The sequence below is a fragment of the Vicia villosa genome, linkage group LG2 (genome assembly GCF_029867415.1).
Source record: "Vicia villosa cultivar HV-30 ecotype Madison, WI linkage group LG2, Vvil1.0, whole genome shotgun sequence".
In the NCBI taxonomy this organism is placed as follows: domain Eukaryota; kingdom Viridiplantae; phylum Streptophyta; class Magnoliopsida; order Fabales; family Fabaceae; genus Vicia; species Vicia villosa.
The window spans coordinates 214,651,829-214,672,353 of NC_081181.1; the positions used below are offsets into that span (position 1 = coordinate 214,651,829).

A 20,525-nucleotide genomic window follows, 5' to 3' on the forward strand; every position below is an offset into this window, starting at 1 on the left:
GTTATAAAATATAATAAAGTGTTGAATTTAAAATACCTGAACATCAAACCATATAGCGTCTTTTATCCCATTATCTATGTCTTTCCACTCATCTTTCAAAATACAATATCTCTGTCGAGTAAGAGATGCTATATAACTCTTAAAAGTTGCATCATTTTTACCAACACCAGTACATTCATAGGTTCTTTGATCAAACTCGACCTGTAGCTTTTCACCCGATTGATGAACTTTGTCAATTTTTTTCATCAAAGTTGGACCTCTAACTCCTTTTTTATTAGGATTACCAGTTGAAGAGGACTTGTCGGTTGAATCAGCCATGTATTTGTTTAAACAAAATAAAAATAATTAGAAATCAAATTAAACACAAGATAAAAACAATTAGACATAAAATTAAGCACAAGATAAAAATGATGACACATAAAATTAGGCACAAAATAACTTATAAAACACCTTACTAGTTCTCCCATATCCCTTCTTCATGATCTATGCGAATAGCATGCACATCATCCTCTACATCTTCTTCAATGAAGGTAGGCACATTTGTTGAGAAAGGAGGAGTTTCTGAAATATCAAGATTCGCATCTTGATTTTCATCACTATCATGCACCTTTCCTTGTAGAACAACTGACCACCTTTTATTAGAAGGACCCGTGACATAAAAAACTTGTTTTGCTTGAGATGCCATGATGAAAGGTCGTCCGCATAAGCTAAATTGTTAAGATCAACCAGTGTAACTCCAAATTCATCAATTCTTACACCACTATTAATATCAACCCATTTGCATTTAAATATAGGAACTTTAAACACAACATAATCAACTTCCCAAATATCTTCAATCACCCCAAAGTAGGGCGTAGATGCCATAACCGGGTTTTTATCTTTAGCACTAGAGAAGTGCATGGACTCGGCCACAATCATAACCCCACTATTTTGCGTGGTACTACGGTCATCCTTTGCCTTTGTATAAAAGGAAGATGTATTAATATCGTATCCACTCCAAGTTAATATGTTACATTTAGGCTCATAGGACAACCACTTAATTGTTTTTGAAGCACTATCATCACCAACAATTTTTTCTTTAAACCACTCAGAGAAACTCTTATTATGCTATTTTAACAACCCTCTTTCACTCATCTTGGGGTACTTTTTCTTTATGATGCTTTTGTGAGCAGATAAGTAAGGTTGAACTTCATCCGTGTTATTCAATATATACAGATGCGCTTGAACAACCACATCAATACTTAAGCTCTTGATCTTTAAACCTTGTGTACCCACACCCTCACATCTTCCATCATGACGAGACTTGGGAACCCCTACAGCATTCACTTCCGACAAATAATTAGAACAAAACTCAATTGCTTCTTCTGCAATGTACCTCTCAATAATCGATGCTTCCGGACGACGTGGTTTCTTGGTATAACCTTTTAGGATCTTCATGTATCGCTCTATTGGATACATCCACCGTAAAAAAATTGGACCATATAATCTAATTTCCCTTACTAGATGAACAATCAAGTGAACCATAATGTCAAAAAATGAAGGAGGAAAAAACATCTCTAATTGGCACAAGATAACTGCAGCCTCATTTTCCAAATCTTCTAACTTTAATGGATCAATAGATTTGCAACAAATTGCATTGAAAAACAGGCACAACCTAGTTATAGTCTTCCTAACATTTTTAGGCAATATCCCACGAATAGCCACTGGTAGTAGTTGTTGCATTAAGACATGACAGTCATGAGATTTTAAGCCAACTAATTTGAGATCTTTAACTGATACAAGCCTCTTGACATTTGATGAGTAACCATGCGGCACTTTGATACTTTCTAAACACTCACAAAAACTTGTTTTCTCTTTTTTCGATAAAGTGTAGCAGGCAGGAGGCAGATACGTCTTGTTACCTACATAATGTTATCATCAAGAATTTCAACAAGTAAAGTTATGAACATGTTATTTTAATATCAAAAGGTAAGGATAGCTTCATTTGAAAAAAATAGTTGGTACCTATATATTGTGGAGTTAGCTCTTCTCGTATACCCATCACGCCCAAATCTAGACGAGTATTAATACCATCCATTGTCTTGCCTTGAATGTTGAGAAGTGTTCCGATTACACTATCACATACATTTTTCTCCACGTGCATCACATCAATACAATGTCTTACCTCAAGACTAGACCAATATGGAAGATCGAAGAAAACCGACCTCTTTTCCATATATTTTTCACAATGGGCCGCTTTTGGTACTTTCCAAAGACAGCAGTAATGTCCTGTTGTCGTTGATAAACTTCCTCTCCAGTTAAGGGCTTTGGAGCAACACCATGCTCTTGTTCCCCATTGAAAGTGGTCCGGTAATCTACGATATGGATGATAACGATTTAGAAATTTTCGATGCCCGAGATAAACAGTCTTCTTTCCTTTTTCAAGCTGATGGTAACATGTGTCTTTTTCACATATAGGACACGCTTTATGCCCTTTAACTTTATACCCAGACAAATTGCCATATGCCAGAAAATCGTTGATGGTGCAAAACAACATGGCACACATATTGAACTGTTCACCAGAATGCGCATCGAAAACATCCACCCCTTCCTCCCACAACACTTTTAAATCATCGATCAGTGGACTTAGATAAACATCTATGTCATTTTCTGGTTGTTTTGGGCCCGAAATCATCATGGATAACATAATATATTTACGCTTCATGGACAACCTAGGAGATAGGTTGTAAATCATTAGAAGAACAGGCCAAGAAGAATGGTTAGTATTTAGATTACCAAACGGATTCATTCCATCAGTAGCAAGTCCAAGTCTAAGGTTTCTCGACTCTTTGCCAAAATTTGGAAACAAATAATCAATTTTCTTCCATTGCAAAGAATCAGCTGCATGGCGGATTTGTCCATCACATTTTCTTTCTTCTGCATGCCATCTAAGATTCTTTGCATCGTTTGCATTAGCGAATAATCTCTTAAACCTTGAAATTATTGGTAGGTACCATACCACTTTCGCAGGAGGAACCTTTTTGACCTCCTAATCATCACTAGATTCACCATGTCTCTTTTTGTAGCGTGACGCCTTGCACTTTGGACAATGGTTATAGTTTACATACTCTTTTCTGTATAATATGCAATCATTAGGACATGCATGTATCTTTTCATACTCCAAACCCATCGGACACAATATTTTCTTAGCCTCGTAATAACGACTTGGCAGTATGTTACCTTCTGGAAGCATTTGTGTCAACAGTTGAAGTAATTCGGCAAAACTTTTGTCAGTCCACCCGTTAATTGCCTTCCGATTAAATAATTTTAACACGGCTGACAAACGTGTAAAATTTGTGCATCCCGGGTACAAAGGTGTATCCTTGTCATTGCATAAGCTATCATACGCACGTGCCCTCTTAAATGAATCTTGTTCAATCTCACACATCATGTCTTTCAGACGATCATCCATTTCTACACTAACATTATCTTTTTGGGACACATTTGAATTTGCTACCACTTCACCGTGCCATATCCATTGTGTATAACTTTGACAAATCCCTTGACAAATTAGATGATCCATGATTTCTTTCTTACTAAGCTTTGATTCTCTATTTGCACAACGAACACATGGACAGAGAAAAAGCGTAGGGTGGCTATCTTCAGCATTACTTTTAGGAGGATGGAAATCTTTTTTAGCATTACTTTCAGCAAACTCTAGAAATTCCATCACTCCATGTTCGTACTCATCACTTAATCGATTAGCTCTCATCCAACTACGATCCATATCTATGTTCCGAAATTAATGCATAAATAATTAAATCATTAAATCATTATGACGCCTACAACTGACATTAAATATTTGTCCAAAATGCGGGGGTGTAGACATTATTTCTAATAAAATTATTTCATGAATGAGATGGTGTATTGAAAGATTTGATGACTTGAAGAAATTTATTAGAATTGAGAGACTTTTAAACATGAATGAGATGGTGTATTGTTGTAATTATTTTTGAAAATTTATAACTAATTTAGTGTTGGATAATAACTTTGATTGGGAAGTTTATAACTAACTGTGTTGAGTTGTAATTTTGCTCTCAAAATTTATGTGTGTTAATTTAAAATTTAAAAAGGAAAACACCGTGTAATACGGTGAACTGACTTTATGAAATGTTGCGGATAGCATGAGTCGCCACCGACTTTTATTTTATCCAATTGGAAAGGCAAAAAGAACAGGAAAGACCTTTGAAAGATTTTGAGTTCGGGGGGTAGGTTATTGTTAGGAGTAAATTAATGGTAAATTCATGTGTTAATATAAGTGATTTCTTCTCTAAACTAATGCAAATTGTGATAAATCCATAGGTTTTTATTAAGAATTGAACTGAACAAGTTTAGTTCGTGCGTAAAGCAAATCGAATCACTTGTGGGTGTTATTGTTGCAGGTTTAGAGCTGAATTGAAGCTTGAGAAGAACATGAGAAGGAAAGAGAGCTGGAAGTCTCAAAGGCAAAAGAAAAAGATGGAAATTGCAAAGAGCGCGCCGCGAGAGTCCTAGAGCGCGCCGCGAAAATATCTCTGTTTTGAAGCGCGCCGCGCCAGTCCGATGCCGCGCCGCGGCCTCGGCGTTAAAAGCCCAAAACTTCTATTTAAAAGCCCTAGCTTCCAAGAGAAAAAGAACTTTGGGAAGAGCGAAATTAGGAGAGGAATCTGAAGGTGCAGCCACAATTATCAATTGAAGACCAATTCTCTATCAAGTGAAGACATTCCTTTGATGAAGATGAATTCTTCCATTAATCTTTGTGTGTTCTTCGTGTCTATGGAGAGCTAAACCCCTCTTGTTGAATCTAAGGTAGTAGTTAACCTATGAATATACAATACCATTAATTAATTCCTGTGAACAATTATTTGAATTCATTATCAATAAGAAATCTTGTTTTTATTCTTAAATTATCGTTGAATCTTTGATCGAAAGAAAGGATTTAACTTTTGCCCTAGGTTACTATATTGATTCAATTGCAATTTGCAGAGATGGAATTGTAAGTGGGTTTTCATAATTATCGTTCTTAATTACTATTATCGTTATTGATATTTGGAGAGATCGAATCTCATACCGGTAAAAGTTATCTAATTTGATTTGCAGACATGGAATCTTATTTGAGGATAAGTGAAGATAATGATTTAAAAGATTGTTCAATTGTGAATTAAGTAATAATTGTATAGGAATAGGTTGATGAACCCTAAGGTTCAACATATTTCTCTACTCGTTAACAAAAGTTCATTACTCGCTTTTAATTTATTGTTTACTTTTGATATTATTAGAATCATAAAACAAACCAACTCAATTTTCCTAACTCAAAATACACAACTATAGAACGGCAGTGATATTAACCAATCCCTGTGGATACGATATATTACCGAAAATATTTACCCAAAAATACTTTCAACAGTTATACAAAGGGGAGGTGTAATGCACCCTTCGCATCCATGGTTATCCATGGGCTCTTAATTGCTTAGCTCACTTGTTTGTTTGAATTTGAAAGAGTGTCGTGTGTGAATAGTAAAAAGATTTCATTAAGGACTTTAGCTTGTAAATAAGCGTAGCCTTGTTTTGAAATTGTTTTGAAAGGAGGTGTGAAAAGTATTTTGAATTTGTTTGAAGTGAGCAAGCAATTAATAGCTACCTACCCTAAATTTATCTTTCGTGTTCTTTAAGTCTTTCGTTTGAAAGGGTCTATCCATACCATAAGTGTTAGAACAAGATTTGTTCTGATCAATTATCTTAGTTTTGATGATAACAATAATATGAATTTTGCTTAAGATAATATGGTACTCTAATCCAATGCAATTTCCTTTTCAGGAAATATATAAAGAGTATGCATAATTCAGCGCTCAGAAGCTTTGTCTCAAAGGGTTCAGCATGCAACATCAGAACATGGTCTGGCAAGACATCAGAAGATAGTCGAAGCAGAATCAGAACATGGGTCTATGGAAGCATCAGAAGAACATGAGATCAGAAGCACTGAAGTTCTGATGGTATCACGCACAAAAGCACTTCAAGGTCAGAAGATCAGAAGATGCTTTGCACCAAGCTGTTTGACTCTGATGATATTCAAACGTTGTATTCACAAACATCAGATCAGAAGGAAGTACATGTGGCAGGCTACGCTGACTGACAAAAGGAACGTTAGAAGCTATTAAAGGCAACGTCAGTAGACACAGCGTGAACAAGGCTCGAGGTAGTTGACAAAAGCGTATAACATTAAATGCGATGCTGTACGGAACACGCAAAGCATTAAATGCACTCAACGGTCATCTTCTCCAACGCCTATAAATATGAAGTTCTGATGAGAAGCAAGGTTAACGATTCTGAACAAAACAACTCATATTAACTTGCTGAAACACTGTTCTATTCAAAGCTCAAAATCTTCATCTTTATCAAAGCTCACTACATTGCTGTTGTAATATATTAGTGAGAATAAGCTTAAACGATAAGAGAAATATCACAGTTTGTGATTATAGCTTTTAAGAAGCAATTGTAATACTCTTAGATTTGATTACATTAAGTTGTAAGGAACTAGAGTGATCGTGTGGATCAGAATACTCTAGGAAGTCTTAGAGGTTATCTAAGCAGGTTGTAACTAGAGTGATCGTGTGGATCAGAATACTCTAGAAAGTCTTAGAGGGTATCTAAGCAGTTGTTCCTGGAGTGATCAGTGTGTGATCAGAAGACTCTGGAAGACTTAGTTGCTGACTAAGTGGAGAACCATTGTAATCCGTGCGATTAGTGGATTAAATCCTCAGTTGAGGTAAATCATCTCTGCGGGGGTGGACTGGAGTAGTTTAGTTAACAACGAACCAGGATAAAAGTAACTGTGCAATTTATTTTTATCGGTCAAGTTTTTAAAGCTACACTTATTCAAACCCCCCCCTTTCTAAGTGTTTTTCTATCCTTCAATTGGTATCAGAGCCTGGTTCTAAGGTGCAAGCACTTAACCGTGTTTAGAAAAGATTCAGGAAGAGAAAAACGCTTCAGTAAAAGATGGCTTATGAAACTGCAAAGTCTACATCTACATCTGGCTCTGCTGAGCAACACAACGGTAACAATGGTTATACTAGACCGCCGGTATTTGATGGTGAAAACTTTGAATACTGGAAAGATAAACTGGAAAGTTACTTTCTTGGTCTAGATGGTGATCTATGGGATCTTCTGATGGATGGTTACAAACATCCGGTAAATGCCAGTGGCGTAAAGCTGACAAGGCAAGAAATGAGCGATGATCAGAAGAAGCTTTTCAGGAATCATCATAAATGCAGAACTGTTTTGCTGAATGCTATCTCTCATGCTGAGTATGAGAAGATATCTAACAGGGAAACGGCCTATGACATATATGAGTCCTTGAAAATGACTCATGAAGGAAATGCTCAAGTCAAGGAGACTAAAGCTCTCGCTTTAATCCAGAAGTATGAAGCCTTCAAGATGGAGGATGATGAAGACATTGAAAAGATGTTTTCAAGATTTCAAACTCTTACTGCTGGATTGAGAGTTCTTGACAAGGGATACACCAAGGCTGATCACGTAAAGAAGATCATCAGAAGCTTACCCAGAAGATGGGGTCCTATGGTGACTGCATTTAAGATTGCGAAGAATCTAAATGAAGTCTCTTTGGAAGAGATGATCAGTGCCCTGAGGAGTCATGAAATTGAATTGGATGCAAACGAGCCTCAAAAGAAAGGTAAGTCTATTGCATTAAAATCCAATATCAAGAAATGCACTAACGCTTTTCAGGCTAGAGAAGAAGATCCTGAAGAATCAGAATCTGAAGAAGAAGATGAACTGTCCTTGATCTTCAGAAGGCTAAATCAACTCTGGAAGAACAAGCAAAGGAAGTTCAGAGGCGTCAGAAGTTCAAAGAAATTTGAACATGGAGAATCTTCTGATGACAGAAGAATTGACAAGAAGAAGGTCATGTGCTATGAATGCAATGAGCCTGGACACTTCAAGAATGAATGTCCAAAACTTCAGAAGGAAAATCCCAAGAAGAAGTTTCATAAGAAGAAAGGTCTTATGGCAACCTGGGATGAGTCAGAAGATGATTCAGACTCTGAAGATGAGCAGGCTAACTGTGCGCTGATGGCGACAGAAGATGACGGATCAGAATCTACATCAGAATCAGATTCTGAAGAGGTATTTTCTGAACTTACTAGAGATGAGTTAGTTTCCAGTCTAACAGAACTTATGGAATTCAAGTCTCAGATTAGTCTCAAATACAAAAAGCTGAAAAAGCTATTTGAATTTGAAACGAAGAAGCTTGAGTTGGAAAATTCTGAATTAAAAGAAAAACTTTTAAAATTATCCAATAATGTTGGATCTCCTTCTGATTCAGAAAAATCCACTCCTAGTCTAAACCATATTCTGAAAGAATATGATTTAAGTTTCAGGAAGTTCTTATCTAGAAGTATTGGCAGAAGTCAGCTAGCTTCTATGATATATGCTGTGTCTGGAAACAATAGAGTCGGCATTGGTTTTGAGGGTGAAACCCCATACAAACTTGAACCTGTTGATAAAATGAAAATCACTTACAAGCCATTGTATGATCAGTTCAAGTATGGCTACTCCCATGATATTAGGCACACTTCACATGCTCAAAGTGTTCACATAACACACACCAAAAAGCATGTGACACAACCTAGGAAATATCATGAAACTCATATTAAGAATTATCATGCTGTTCCTCCTTCTGCTTACAATGTTAAACCCAAGTTCAATCAGAACTTGAGGAGAACTAACAAGAAAGGACCCAAGAAGATGTGGGTACCAAAGAAAAAGACTATTTCTTTTGCAGATTCTCTTGGCGACAAAGAAGATAAAAGTCAACATGTCATGTCACCTGGACTCAAGTTGGTCTCAACACTTGAAGGGAAGAAGGACTGTCTTCCAAGTTCTGGTACTTAAATCTGTTGAAGAAACTATGTTCGTAGGAGATCAGAAAAGAAAGTTTATTAGTCTTAGAACCATCCGTTTTGTTTGTTTCTAATGCAATGGTGTTTCGTTCTTGATTATTCTGAATGCTCTAAATGCTACAGAATATACAATATTGAAACATTGATTGTGGATGAATCAATAAATATCTGGTTTGATGATAAACTTGTTTCTGATGAAACAAAGCAGCTTAAGAATTTCTGCAGATACAGTTTTGTCTTATCAGAAGCTGCAGAACAAAGAAGTGAATCTCCAGAAGCTGTGTATATCAGAAGTAATGGATCAGAAGATCATTCAGATTTACATCAGCATACTTCAGAAGGAGTGTTTCCAGAAGAGAAATTTGATCAACTCAGAAGCAGCAATCAAAATTTGTACGCGTAAAGTATATTCTATTTACAGCGGTCTGCTACTCTCTGATGATGCACACGTGTCTGTATGATGTGTACAAAGCGTGCAGTTGAAAAGACGCCGACCTAGGTAACTGCTTTAAATCATTTCTTTTACCACGATCTCTCTCCTCACGTCACTCGTCATTTAATGAAAATGATTTCTTTTGATTCTGAAACTATTCATTTTGTTTATTTATTCTTTTTCATTCTCTATTTTATATTCGTCTCCTTATATTCTTTTCAAATCATATCATATATCTTTTTCGCTCCCTTGTCTCTCTTTCTTCTTGCATTCTCTCGTTTGAAAAGTTCTTAGCCGTTTTCTAAAACCCTAATCGAAAACCCAGTTTTCTTTTCTTGTTCGTCTTTTGTTCATTCTGCATCCATGGCTGCCTTCTCATCCCAAAATGTTGATACATCTGTTCCTCACCATCTCCAAGAAGAAATTTTGCAACTTACTCCTGTTGTTGCATGCTCTATTCCCAAGGACAAATTAGAAGTTCTATGTGAACTTATTGTTGATTTTGACAACCTTGAAGAACATGAATTTCATCTTAAAGAAGACATCATCTTTCAAGGATGGACCTCGTTGTTTGCTGAGTTCGTTGGCCCAGTTTATCCGGATCTTGTCAAGGAGTTCTGGGCACATGCTGTGGTTGCTCCAAAATCAATACTTTCTTTCGTCCATGGAAAGTTTGTTGTTATTACTGAAAACATCCTAAGAGTGATGTTTGATCTGAAAAACCCTGAAGGGGCTCTTGAGATTGATCAAAGGGCAGATTGGGAAGATGTTCTATCCACTCTCTATCCAAATGTCAAGAAAACAAAAAGCGTCAAGGATTTGAGAGATGTCTACAAAATCTGGACAAAGATCCTTCTTGGGTGTTTCTACCATAGGAAAGGAACACATGCCTCGGATTTCATCAATAATGAGCAAAGGTATATTCTTTATTGCATTGCCACTAAGAAGAAGGTTGATGCGATCTACATCATCTTCAACCATTTGTGGAAAGCAGTAAAGGATTCCAGAAACGCTTTCAGAGAAAAAGGTGGAACAATCATTCCTTTTGGAAGGATTATTTCAAATCTTTTGGTGCATTCAAAGATTGTTGAAAGCTTGGAATCTGAAGGTATTGTGAAAGACCTTGCTGTCACATCTGGGGCTTGTCTGAATGCATTCACTTTGAAGAAGATGAAAGTAATTAAGGCTATCAGTAAGACTCCCCAACCTCTTGCTGATACAAGAATCAGAAGAGCACCTGTTCTTGCTGAGTTTGAAACTTTCTTCATCTGTGAGGTACCTGTAGTCAGAACTAGGTATCTGTTATCACAAGAAGAAAATAAATATCTCAAAAATCAAGAGAAAGGTGCTCCAATGAAAATAAATAAGTAGAAGGAAGAAAGGACTAAAAGAAAGCATGATTATCCTTCTGCTGTCTCTAAGAAACAAGATGTTTCTAAAGAGGTCATTGCAAAGGTTGCTAAGTCTGTCTCTGATGAGTTTGAGAAGAAAGGGAAAGAAGCTGTTGAGAAGAAGAAAACAAGAAAAAGGAAGATGATTCTTCAAGAGTCTCATGAAGAAAATGTCTCTCAAGAGGCTGAGAATCAATCAGAAGTTCTGACATATGTCAGAAGGAAAGAAATCTCTAGCGGCAAAGCAAAGATTATTGAAGAGCCGAAGAGTAAGAAGCAAAAGAAGACTGAGGATGTGGCCAAAGCTTTTCTGAGAGGTTCCAAAGGTATATGCATTTCTGAACCTGATTCTGCTCCTGCTGTTCGTTCAGAAGTTGCACCAATAGAGGTTGTCCCTACACCTGAACCAGAAAAAGCCACATCAGAATCACCTGTTTTTGTCCATGTTCTTACACCCCCATCTTCTCCTATAACCATTCCTTCCTCTCCACCTACCATCAATCCTGTTCTGGATATACCACCCCTTCAAACTCTCTTTCCATCTCAACCTTCTCCCAATGCCACCTTTGAACATACTCCCTCCACCTCTCAAAACAACCTTTGTGATTCTCCTCTTCCAACCTCTGCATCACATGAGCAGCTGCTCCGTGATTGCAACTACACTCCCAAGCCTCGTCCTGAAGCTGAAGTGGTAGTGTTAGATTCTGATACTGAAGCAGAATCTTCTTATAGGTTGGATAGAGAACCTCATCCGTACTTCACTTCCAACCCTGCCTTTTCAAAAACCCAAATAAAATTCCGCCCTGTATACCCTATTGGTGTAGTTTTTGAAAAAATAAAGAGGAATCTCAGAAGTATCTTTGATACTCTCAGAATTGCTGAAAGTTCTGGATTGAATGATGTTGCTATGCGGAACTTCTGGAGGATCTTTCGCAGAGAATCAGATGCTCTGTTTTTAGAACTTCAGGAAGCCTGTGTAGCTGCTGCCCCACGGCCTCGTGGAATTCTGAGGAATTATGAAGACTTCTGGTTTGCTAGTCTCAAAGGAAGACATCTGTTGGAAGAGAAGCCCTTCTTGGATGAGATGGAACAATTAAGACTGGCTGCTGAAATGGAAGCAAATCCATGCAGGGATATTGTTATCTTTATTCCTGATTATCCTGTTCTGCTCGGAGACTTCAAGACTCTCTTTAACTATCTGAGGGAAAACCCTTCTGAGAAAGACCCAAGCTTGGTCATTCCAAAAGTTGTTGACCCACCAGAAGTTGAAGGTCCTTATGCTCCCAGGAATCTAGCTGCCATTCTTCAGGCACTTGAGAATGGAGACTCGGAAATTCCTGCTGCAGAATATGGAGATGCTTCTATGCAAGAAGCAGATGTTGAAGATCATGTTGCTGAATCAGATCCTGTTGAGGAAATCCCTGCAAATGATCTATCCATGGAAGCTACAGATCAAGTTGCTATTCCTGTGGTTGAAAGCGGTGAAGCTTCTTCTGATGAATCTTCTCGTCTTGCAAGGACTCTGGAAGAAATTCAGAAGAGACAGGATGAGCAAAGCTCACTCAATGCTGAGTTTAGAGCTTTCATGGTGAGGCAATATGGACACAACAATGAGGTTCAAGAGATGCTGGCCAAGATCCTGTCAAGGCTAGGGCCATCTTAGATTGAGTCTGTGTTGTTTCTTTCTTTTCGTTGCATCTGTTTTTGTGCATCTGATCTTACTTATCTTCATGTACTTCTGTACCTGATGTTTGAACTTCAATGAAATCATCTTCTTCCTTCGTGTGTTTCTTTTTGTTTGTCTCTGAATCTTTTCTGTTTTTTGATGATATGACAAAAAGGGGGAGAAATATGTGATAAATGATTTGATTTAATCAGTTGCTTTTACTAACAAGAACTGCAAGTTCTATATGGTTTAAGTGTTTTGCAGGTATAAAGAAGTGAAGAGAATCTTCAAAGCACACAAGAAGCAAAACCATAAGAAGCGTTATTCTGTAAAAAGAATAAGCTTATGGAAACTGAAGCAAGCTGAGTGCTGTCAAGCTTCAGAATCAGAAGCACTGATAATAGAATTTGATCCATATTTGTCTATTTGCTCTGACAAAATTCTATTTGCTCTGATACATTATTTTAGCCTATATGGCTCTGATACATATCATGTGTTCTAATATACATTTTATGTTCTGACTCGTTCATGCTGACTTTTGTCGTTTAGTTTTTGTTCTGTAACATTTCAGGATGTAGAGATGCTCTGATGATGCTCTGGTACATTCAACAATGTTCTGATACAAATCTAGCATGAAGTGATGTTGGTAGAAATTCAAAGCTCTGAAGCTATCCGAGGGAAGCAGAAATCAGAAGCTGTGAATGTTCTAAAGATCCAGAAAACTCAAGTTCTGAAGCTGTCCTAAATGGAAGCAGAAATCAGAAGCTGTGAATGTTCTGAAGATCAAAGAAATTCAAGTTCTGAAGCTGTCCTAGATGGAAGCAGGAATCAGAAGTTGTGAATGTTCTGATGATCAAAGAAATTCAAGTTCTGAAGCTGTCCTAAATGGAAGCAGGAATCAGAAGCTATGAGTGTTCTAGGGATCTAAAGAAATTCAAGTTCTGAAGCTGTCCAATGGAAGCAGAAGTCAGAAGCTATGAATTCTCTGAAGACAGAAGCTTATGTGATCGTCTCTACCGAAATAATCAGGGAAGTCTTTTATTAAAGTTCTTCGAGTATTTATTTCAGGGGGAGATTATTTATCTCAGGGGGAGATTGTTAATCTCAGGGGGAGACATATTCACATGCTTATGCTATAGCTGTGTAATTTGTCTTTTGCCGACTGCTCTTTCTGATCGCAAATTCATATCATTTATATATGTTTTTGTCATCATCAAAAAGGGGGAGATTGTTAGAACAAGATTTGTTCTGATCAATTATCTTAGTTTTGATGATAACAATAATATGAATTTTGCTTAAGATAATATGGTACTATAATCCAATGCAATTTCCTTTTCAGGAAATATATAAAGAGTATGCATAATTCAGCGCTCAGAAGCTTTGTCTCAAAGGGTTCAGCATGCAACATCAGAACATGGTCTGGCAAGACATCAGAAGATGGTCGAAGCAGAATCAGAACATGGGTCTATGGAAGCATCAGAAGAACATGAGATCAGAAGCACTGAAGTTCTGATGGTATCACGCACAAAAGCACTTCAAGGTCAGAAGATCAGAAGATGCTTTGCACCAAGCTGTTTGACTCTGATGATATTCAAACGTTGTATTCACAAACATCAGATCAGAAGGAAGTACATGTGGCAGGCTACGCTGACTGACAAAAGGAACGTTAGAAGCTATTAAAGGCAACGTCAGTAGACACAGCGTGAACAAGGCTCGAGGTAGTTGACAAAAGCGTATAACATTAAATGCGATGCTGTACGGAACACGCAAAGCATTAAATGCACTCAACGGTCATCTTCTCCAACGCCTATAAATATGAAGTTCTGATGAGAAGCAAGGTTAACGATTCTGAACAAAACAACTCATATTAACTTGCTGAAACACTGTTCTATTCAAAGCTCAGAATCTTCATCTTCATCAAAGCTCACTACATTGCTGTTGTAATATATTAGTGAGAATAAGCTTAAACGATAAGAGAAATATCACAGTTTGTGATTATAGCTTTTAAGAAGCAATTGTAATACTCTTAGATTTGATTACATTAAGTTGTAAGGAACTAGAGTGATCGTGTGGATCAGAATACTCTAGGAAGTCTTAGAGGTTATCTAAGCAGGTTGTAACTAGAGTGATCGTGTGGATCAGAATACTCTAGAAAGTCTTAGAGGGTATCTAAGCAGTTGTTCCTGGAGTGATCAGTGTGTGATCAGAAGACTCTGGAAGACTTAGTTGCTGACTAAGTGGAGAACCATTGTAATCCGTGCGATTAGTGGATTAAATCCTCAGTTGAGGTAAATCATCTCTGCGGGGGTGGACTGGAGTAGTTTAGTTAACAACGAACCAGGATAAAAGTAACTGTGCAATTTATTTTTATCGGTCAAGTTTTTAAAGCTACACTTATTCAAACCCCCCCTTTCTAAGTGTTTTTCTATCCTTCAATAAGAAGGGTAGGTAGTTCTTTCATTGGAAGTATCGGGTCATCGAGAATAATCTTTTGCCATAAAACTGTCCTCACCATGAAGAGGTAAGTAGTCTTTCGGGAAAGACAAAATAGTCATTAAGGCAACAGTAAGGATACCTTAGCATTCAAAGGGACTATCATCATTTATCGAGGCAACATCGAGGGACGAGATCACTTTATTCGTAGGCAACTCGAAGGGACTATGATCTTTTATTCCGAGGGACTATGATCTTTTATTCCGAGGGACTATGATGATTTGAATTTGTAGGCAGCATGTGCTAAGGTATCCCTACACCCGAGGGACTTGACTACTTGATCGAAATTGAAGGAAACAGGCAACAAGAGAGGTACCCTAAAGGTGAGTGTGTGCACCAATCACGTGAGTTCAGTTCGAATATTTATCTTTGCAGTTTGTGAGTTACGTTCAATTATTAGTTGCCACTCCCTAATTTACTAACCACGCAGTTATATATCATTTAGAAGAATAAAATGCGGAAAGTAAATATTCTACGCTATTACAAAGCTTCGGGAAGGGGGAGTACATGATAAAAACCGGGGGAGATGGAAAGTAAAAGTGCGAAAAATAAAGGCCCTAATTACTATTACATGAAAAATTTACTTGCAACCTATACATATTCTAGGATGTAAATGACGGAAAATAAATAAATGACATAGTTTAAATAATAGAGAGAAATTAAATAAAGATAGAAATTAAATAGCAGAATTTAAATAATTAAATCAATAGCAAAATTAAATAAACAACCATGCGCCAATCATAGAATATGGGATAAGGAAGAAGATCGCGAGGATTGGGAACAAATTGATGTTCAAAAATAAGTGAGATAAAAATCTAAGTTTAAAAGTTACTACCAAAATAAAACCTAATTATTAAGTTAATTGAAATTATTAAATTAAATTGAAATTATTGTAAAAATACCCTAAATTAGATATTAATCCTAAAAGCTAAATTAATTCATTTTATTAAAAAAAAGTTTGATTTAAAAAGGATTTGTAAACATAATAAAAAGGAAAAGAGTAAAAAAAAAATCATATAGATAAATATAAAAATAATCTAAAAACCTGGAATTTGGATCTGGTGCTACTGGTCCATGAGAGTCTACGGTGGGGCATCACGTTTGGGACGTTGGATCGGTGCCACTAGAGATCTACTGGCGGCAATTTGGAGGTCTACCATGGGTCCTTATATCACGCAAGCACCTAATCTGCTGGCAAGTAAATTCAGAAAAAATATTGAACGTACCTGGGATCGAACCCAGGTTCTATAGGACACATGCACGCACTGAGATCCAATTAAGCTACGCAAGGTTAGTTGTTAATCTTATCCATCAAACAAAATAAATAAAAGAAAAAAAGTTAGTGGGGAATTAAAAGAAAAGTCAGAACGGGCCCACTGCCTTGCGTTTCCACCAATGGGACGGAGAGAGATTTGTTAAAAGGGTTTGACTGACCAATGGCAAGCATCCTGCATTGGAAAGAGAAACCTGGCGGTTTGACCGGCCAATAGCGTCGTGTAGATTGTCCATGCATACAGTTAGTGGTCCCAGGAACTATTCATCATCTTCCTCAGATTGCCTGCGGATTTACCCGCGATAGTAGCTACGACTTTACCTGCGGATTTATCCGCAGGTTCTTCTCCTTCCATGGACATAACTGGAAACTTGTGAAATCATGACAAAACACAAACCAAATCCGCCCATATTACCTAAATAAGGTTCCACAAACTCAATGGAATGGTTAGTTTCATCAAATAACGCTCATAACTATGAGAACGAAGGTGCAAGTTCTAAAATCCCTAACAATGGTAAGTGGTTAGTTTTGCATTCACCTTCACGAACGATGGTCTTAACTGATTCATAACATGATTATGAACCTATAGATACTCATATAAGTCATTTAAACAACCTGTATTAAACGTGTTAATTTTAAGAAGATGAGCAAACCGGTACTGTTCATGGGAGACATTCAAGGACACTTCACACTTCCAAGAGGATTGGCACGGGTTCCTGGGAGCTTTTTGAAGGCATTGGGACGATTGGGAACGCCTAAATCTGGCCGAGAATGATTTTTGTGCATGCCCTAGTTTCTTGGATTTCTTTAGAAACTTTTTAACCCTATTCTCTTGCTCTTTTTTTCTCCAAATTTCGTCCCCTAGTGGTTGCTGAGTTCATGCATATATATATATATATATATATATATATATATATATATATATATATATATATATATATATATATATATATATATATATATATATATATATATATATATATATATATATATATATATATATAGATATTATTAGGGCAAACTATATTGGAAAGAAATCCTTTGATTGATGATTGAAAAATATTGGAAAATTTGACTTTATTTTGTATGAAAATTTTCTATATTCAATCAATCTCTTCCCAATCAAATATTTAATTGAATCCTAAGAATAATATTTGAATGAAAAGATTGGATCACATACCAATTTGATTTTTATTTTATTTTTCTTGATTTAAATTGAGTAAAAATAAAAAATAAATAAAATAAAAATTCAAAACCATGCTTGAACGAAATTCCCTGGCCCTCAAGGTATTTCTTGGGCCCTTATGTGATCCAAAACAATGCCCTATAATTTAATCTGCTATTTTTGATATTTTACCCAATTTATTTTGCATTTAAATGAATAAAATTCAAATAAATATAAGTAAAAATGCCAAAAATATGGGAATTGTTTTATAGGTCCTTATTTGGGTCATATATGTGTTTGAAGTCCAAAACCTGAGCCCATTAGTTCAAAACACAAAATTATTCAATTATGGTTTCATACACTTCTTGAAACTTGACCAACTTTTGAGCCTCATATCTCCTTCAATTTTTGTGGCATGAACATGTTATAGGACTTCTTAGAAAGCTTAAGTACTCCTCTAAAATCTCCTTTTGGTTTCATCTTAATTGAGTCTACCATGTTCAAGTTATGAGCTTTGAGAAAAAATGCCTTTTGGCGATCTTTTAGAAGGACCTATAATGTATTAGCTCATATCTCTCAAATGAAGCATCTTTGGAATTGGCTTGTGAGAGACAAAGTTGTAGAGAATTCAATTTCCTTCAAATTAAGCTTTGGATGGAAAATTTTTGATGTTCCATATGGAAGTTATGGCCGGTCAAAGTTCAGTTGACTTTCTCCTATGAAACCCTAATTTAGAAACTTGGGTTTTTTGACGATTTCTGAGCTTTCCTTGATGAATCATGATCAAACATTGATCAAATGATGAATCTAATATTAAAATGTTGATGTTGACCAAAAATCAGGAATTTTGACTGATTTGACTATAGTTTGACTTTTAGGTCAACCAGTCGATTATTGACTATCTGAGCTTCTGTCCGAGCAATCTTTTGAATCAGAACTTGAAGCTTGACATGAGGATTCTTTGAAGCATATGAGAGGTTACGCGGTCCACTTTAATTGTCAGAATTTGATTTTACTTTGAAAAGATCAAAACCCTAATTTGAGGGTTGTTATTTAGGAGAGTGTACACTCAGTCAAATTTTGAGCTCATGTTATTCAAATGAGCTTGAGTGTAAAGTGTGATGGGAAAATTTTGGGGTATGACACACCGCATTCAGAAAACCCAGAAATACATATGTCTGAAAGCTTAAACATATCAATATCCAACTCAAGTTAGGCCACAACAAGAAACTAACCTTATTATAAATCAGATGAACTCCAATCAGCTATGTATCTTCAAGTACCTAAAAAATACATAAACATATAATTTAAGCTTGTTTTGCTATATATAATTTATTTTTGATTGGTGAACAATCACATTCATAAGAAAAGGTCATATAGTTGAAAAACTTAAACAAATATAATAAAGTGTCGACACTGGAGACCGTTCCTTTGGGAGTTCAAGGTACTATTATACTTTTAGAATAAATTGGGCAGGATATAATCATATCCCCCATTTGAAATCTAATTTAAAATTAGAAATACATGTGCATGTTGTGTTACTAAATGGTGGATATACTACACTAGTATATATTTTTTTAGTCATGTAAAAACCAAGAAATTTTACTAAATGTACTTCTCATATTTCATGTTTTGACTTTCACCCCAACTAATTAACATAAGAGAATATAGATTCAATACTGTTCTTTTATAATTTTTGAAAATAGATCTAGCAATTACAGAAATGTTGAAAATGGTAAAACACGGTTTTCATTATTTCAAAAAATGCATTCTTCCTAGCTCTCTTCCATCTTATCTCTCTATCACAATTATTCACTATGTGAATCTTCAATATTCTTCTTAATAATTTAAAATGAACATATATTTTAAAAAATGAATCAACTAATATTCACTCTCACTTTCTACCATGTTTCACACACATGATTACTAGGTTCTGTATCAACTAATATTCACTCTCACTTTTGCAGGATGAGGATGTAAGATCTCTTTCTGGATTCTGGAGTTTTTTAATTAGGGAAGTGACTAAGTGTTGTGATCATGTTAAATTTGCATGCTTAATGCAAAAATGTAAAAATTATATATATTTGAAAGATAAATTTTATAAAATTGTGTGTTTGTATTATGATTGATGTAATGTTTCAAATATGAGTTGAGTCATGATTTGGAGAAAGACTAAAAAGTGACCCAACTGTAATTTTATGCCTCCACGGGTTTTCTATGATTTCAGTTGATTTTGTTTTCCCTAAAATTTCTTAACTTTCCAATGAGGAATAGTTGAAATTTGAAACAAGCCACAGGTTTGGTTCATATTTGTTAACTATGAGGTATAACCATACACTTAAATTAGTCCAGGGTATAACTTAAGAAGCTTCATCCCAGGCTTCAGTAATCATGCGTGTGAAACATGTGAGTAATAAAGAAGAGAAAAATGAATCAACTATGAATAGAAATTGTTTTCAGAATGTATCAAGAAACAAGTAGATGAATCATGAAACAAGTTTCAGAAAAGCGAACTTACCGAAGAGGGGAATCGGGTTGTCGGACTCGAAGACGGGTTGTCGGCGAGGGGGCCGCGTGGAGGCGGAGGACGCACGAGTTTCGCGTGGAGGCGGAGGTCGACGGTGAGGGGGTCGCGTGGAGGCGAAGGTTTCACGGTGAGGGGAGTCATGTGGAGGCGGAGGTCGCACGGTGAGGCGGAGTTTTGTCACAGTCGCGTGGAGGCGCAAGAAGGGAAGAAAAAAAGAAATATGTTTTGTGAGTTAGTGAGGCTAGGGTTTAGTTGGAAATAGTGGGAGACTTTTCCCATCGGGTATTATATGGACCGATGTAACAACCCTTTCTGATAGACTTTTCCCATCGGGTATTATACTGGGCGATGAGAAATCTCTTTCTGGTAGACTTTTCCCATCGGGTATTATATGGCCCGATGTAACAGCCTTTATAAAAAATTTAGTTTTATTTACAGTAATGCCACCGTGTATTATACTTTTTCCATCGGGTATTAAATGGGGCGATGGCAAATCCATTTTGGTAGACTTTTTCCATCGGGTATTATATGGCCCCGATGTAAAAGCCTTTTTAAAAAATTTGGTTTTATTTACATTAATGCCACCGTGTAATGGATTTTTAATTTTTGGGTTATATTTCCCATCAGTTCCATTAAAT

The 20,525-nt window shown here is 36.3% G+C and overlaps 1 protein-coding gene across 1 annotated transcript; it reads right to left on the reverse strand.

Annotated features, from left to right (window-relative positions):
* Nucleotides 1–454: 454 nt before the first annotated feature.
* LOC131651292 (uncharacterized) lies at nt 455–3,766 on the reverse strand. Its single transcript, XM_058920961.1, has 5 exons — nt 3,108–3,766; nt 2,005–2,972; nt 1,145–1,901; nt 683–1,054; nt 455–632 (listed from the first exon to the last, which is right to left on the reverse strand). The coding sequence occupies exons 1-5, from the start codon at nt 3,764–3,766 to the stop codon at nt 455–457; spliced, it is 2,934 nt and encodes a 977-aa protein (XP_058776944.1).
* Between the last annotated feature and the right edge of the window lie 16,759 nt (nt 3,767–20,525).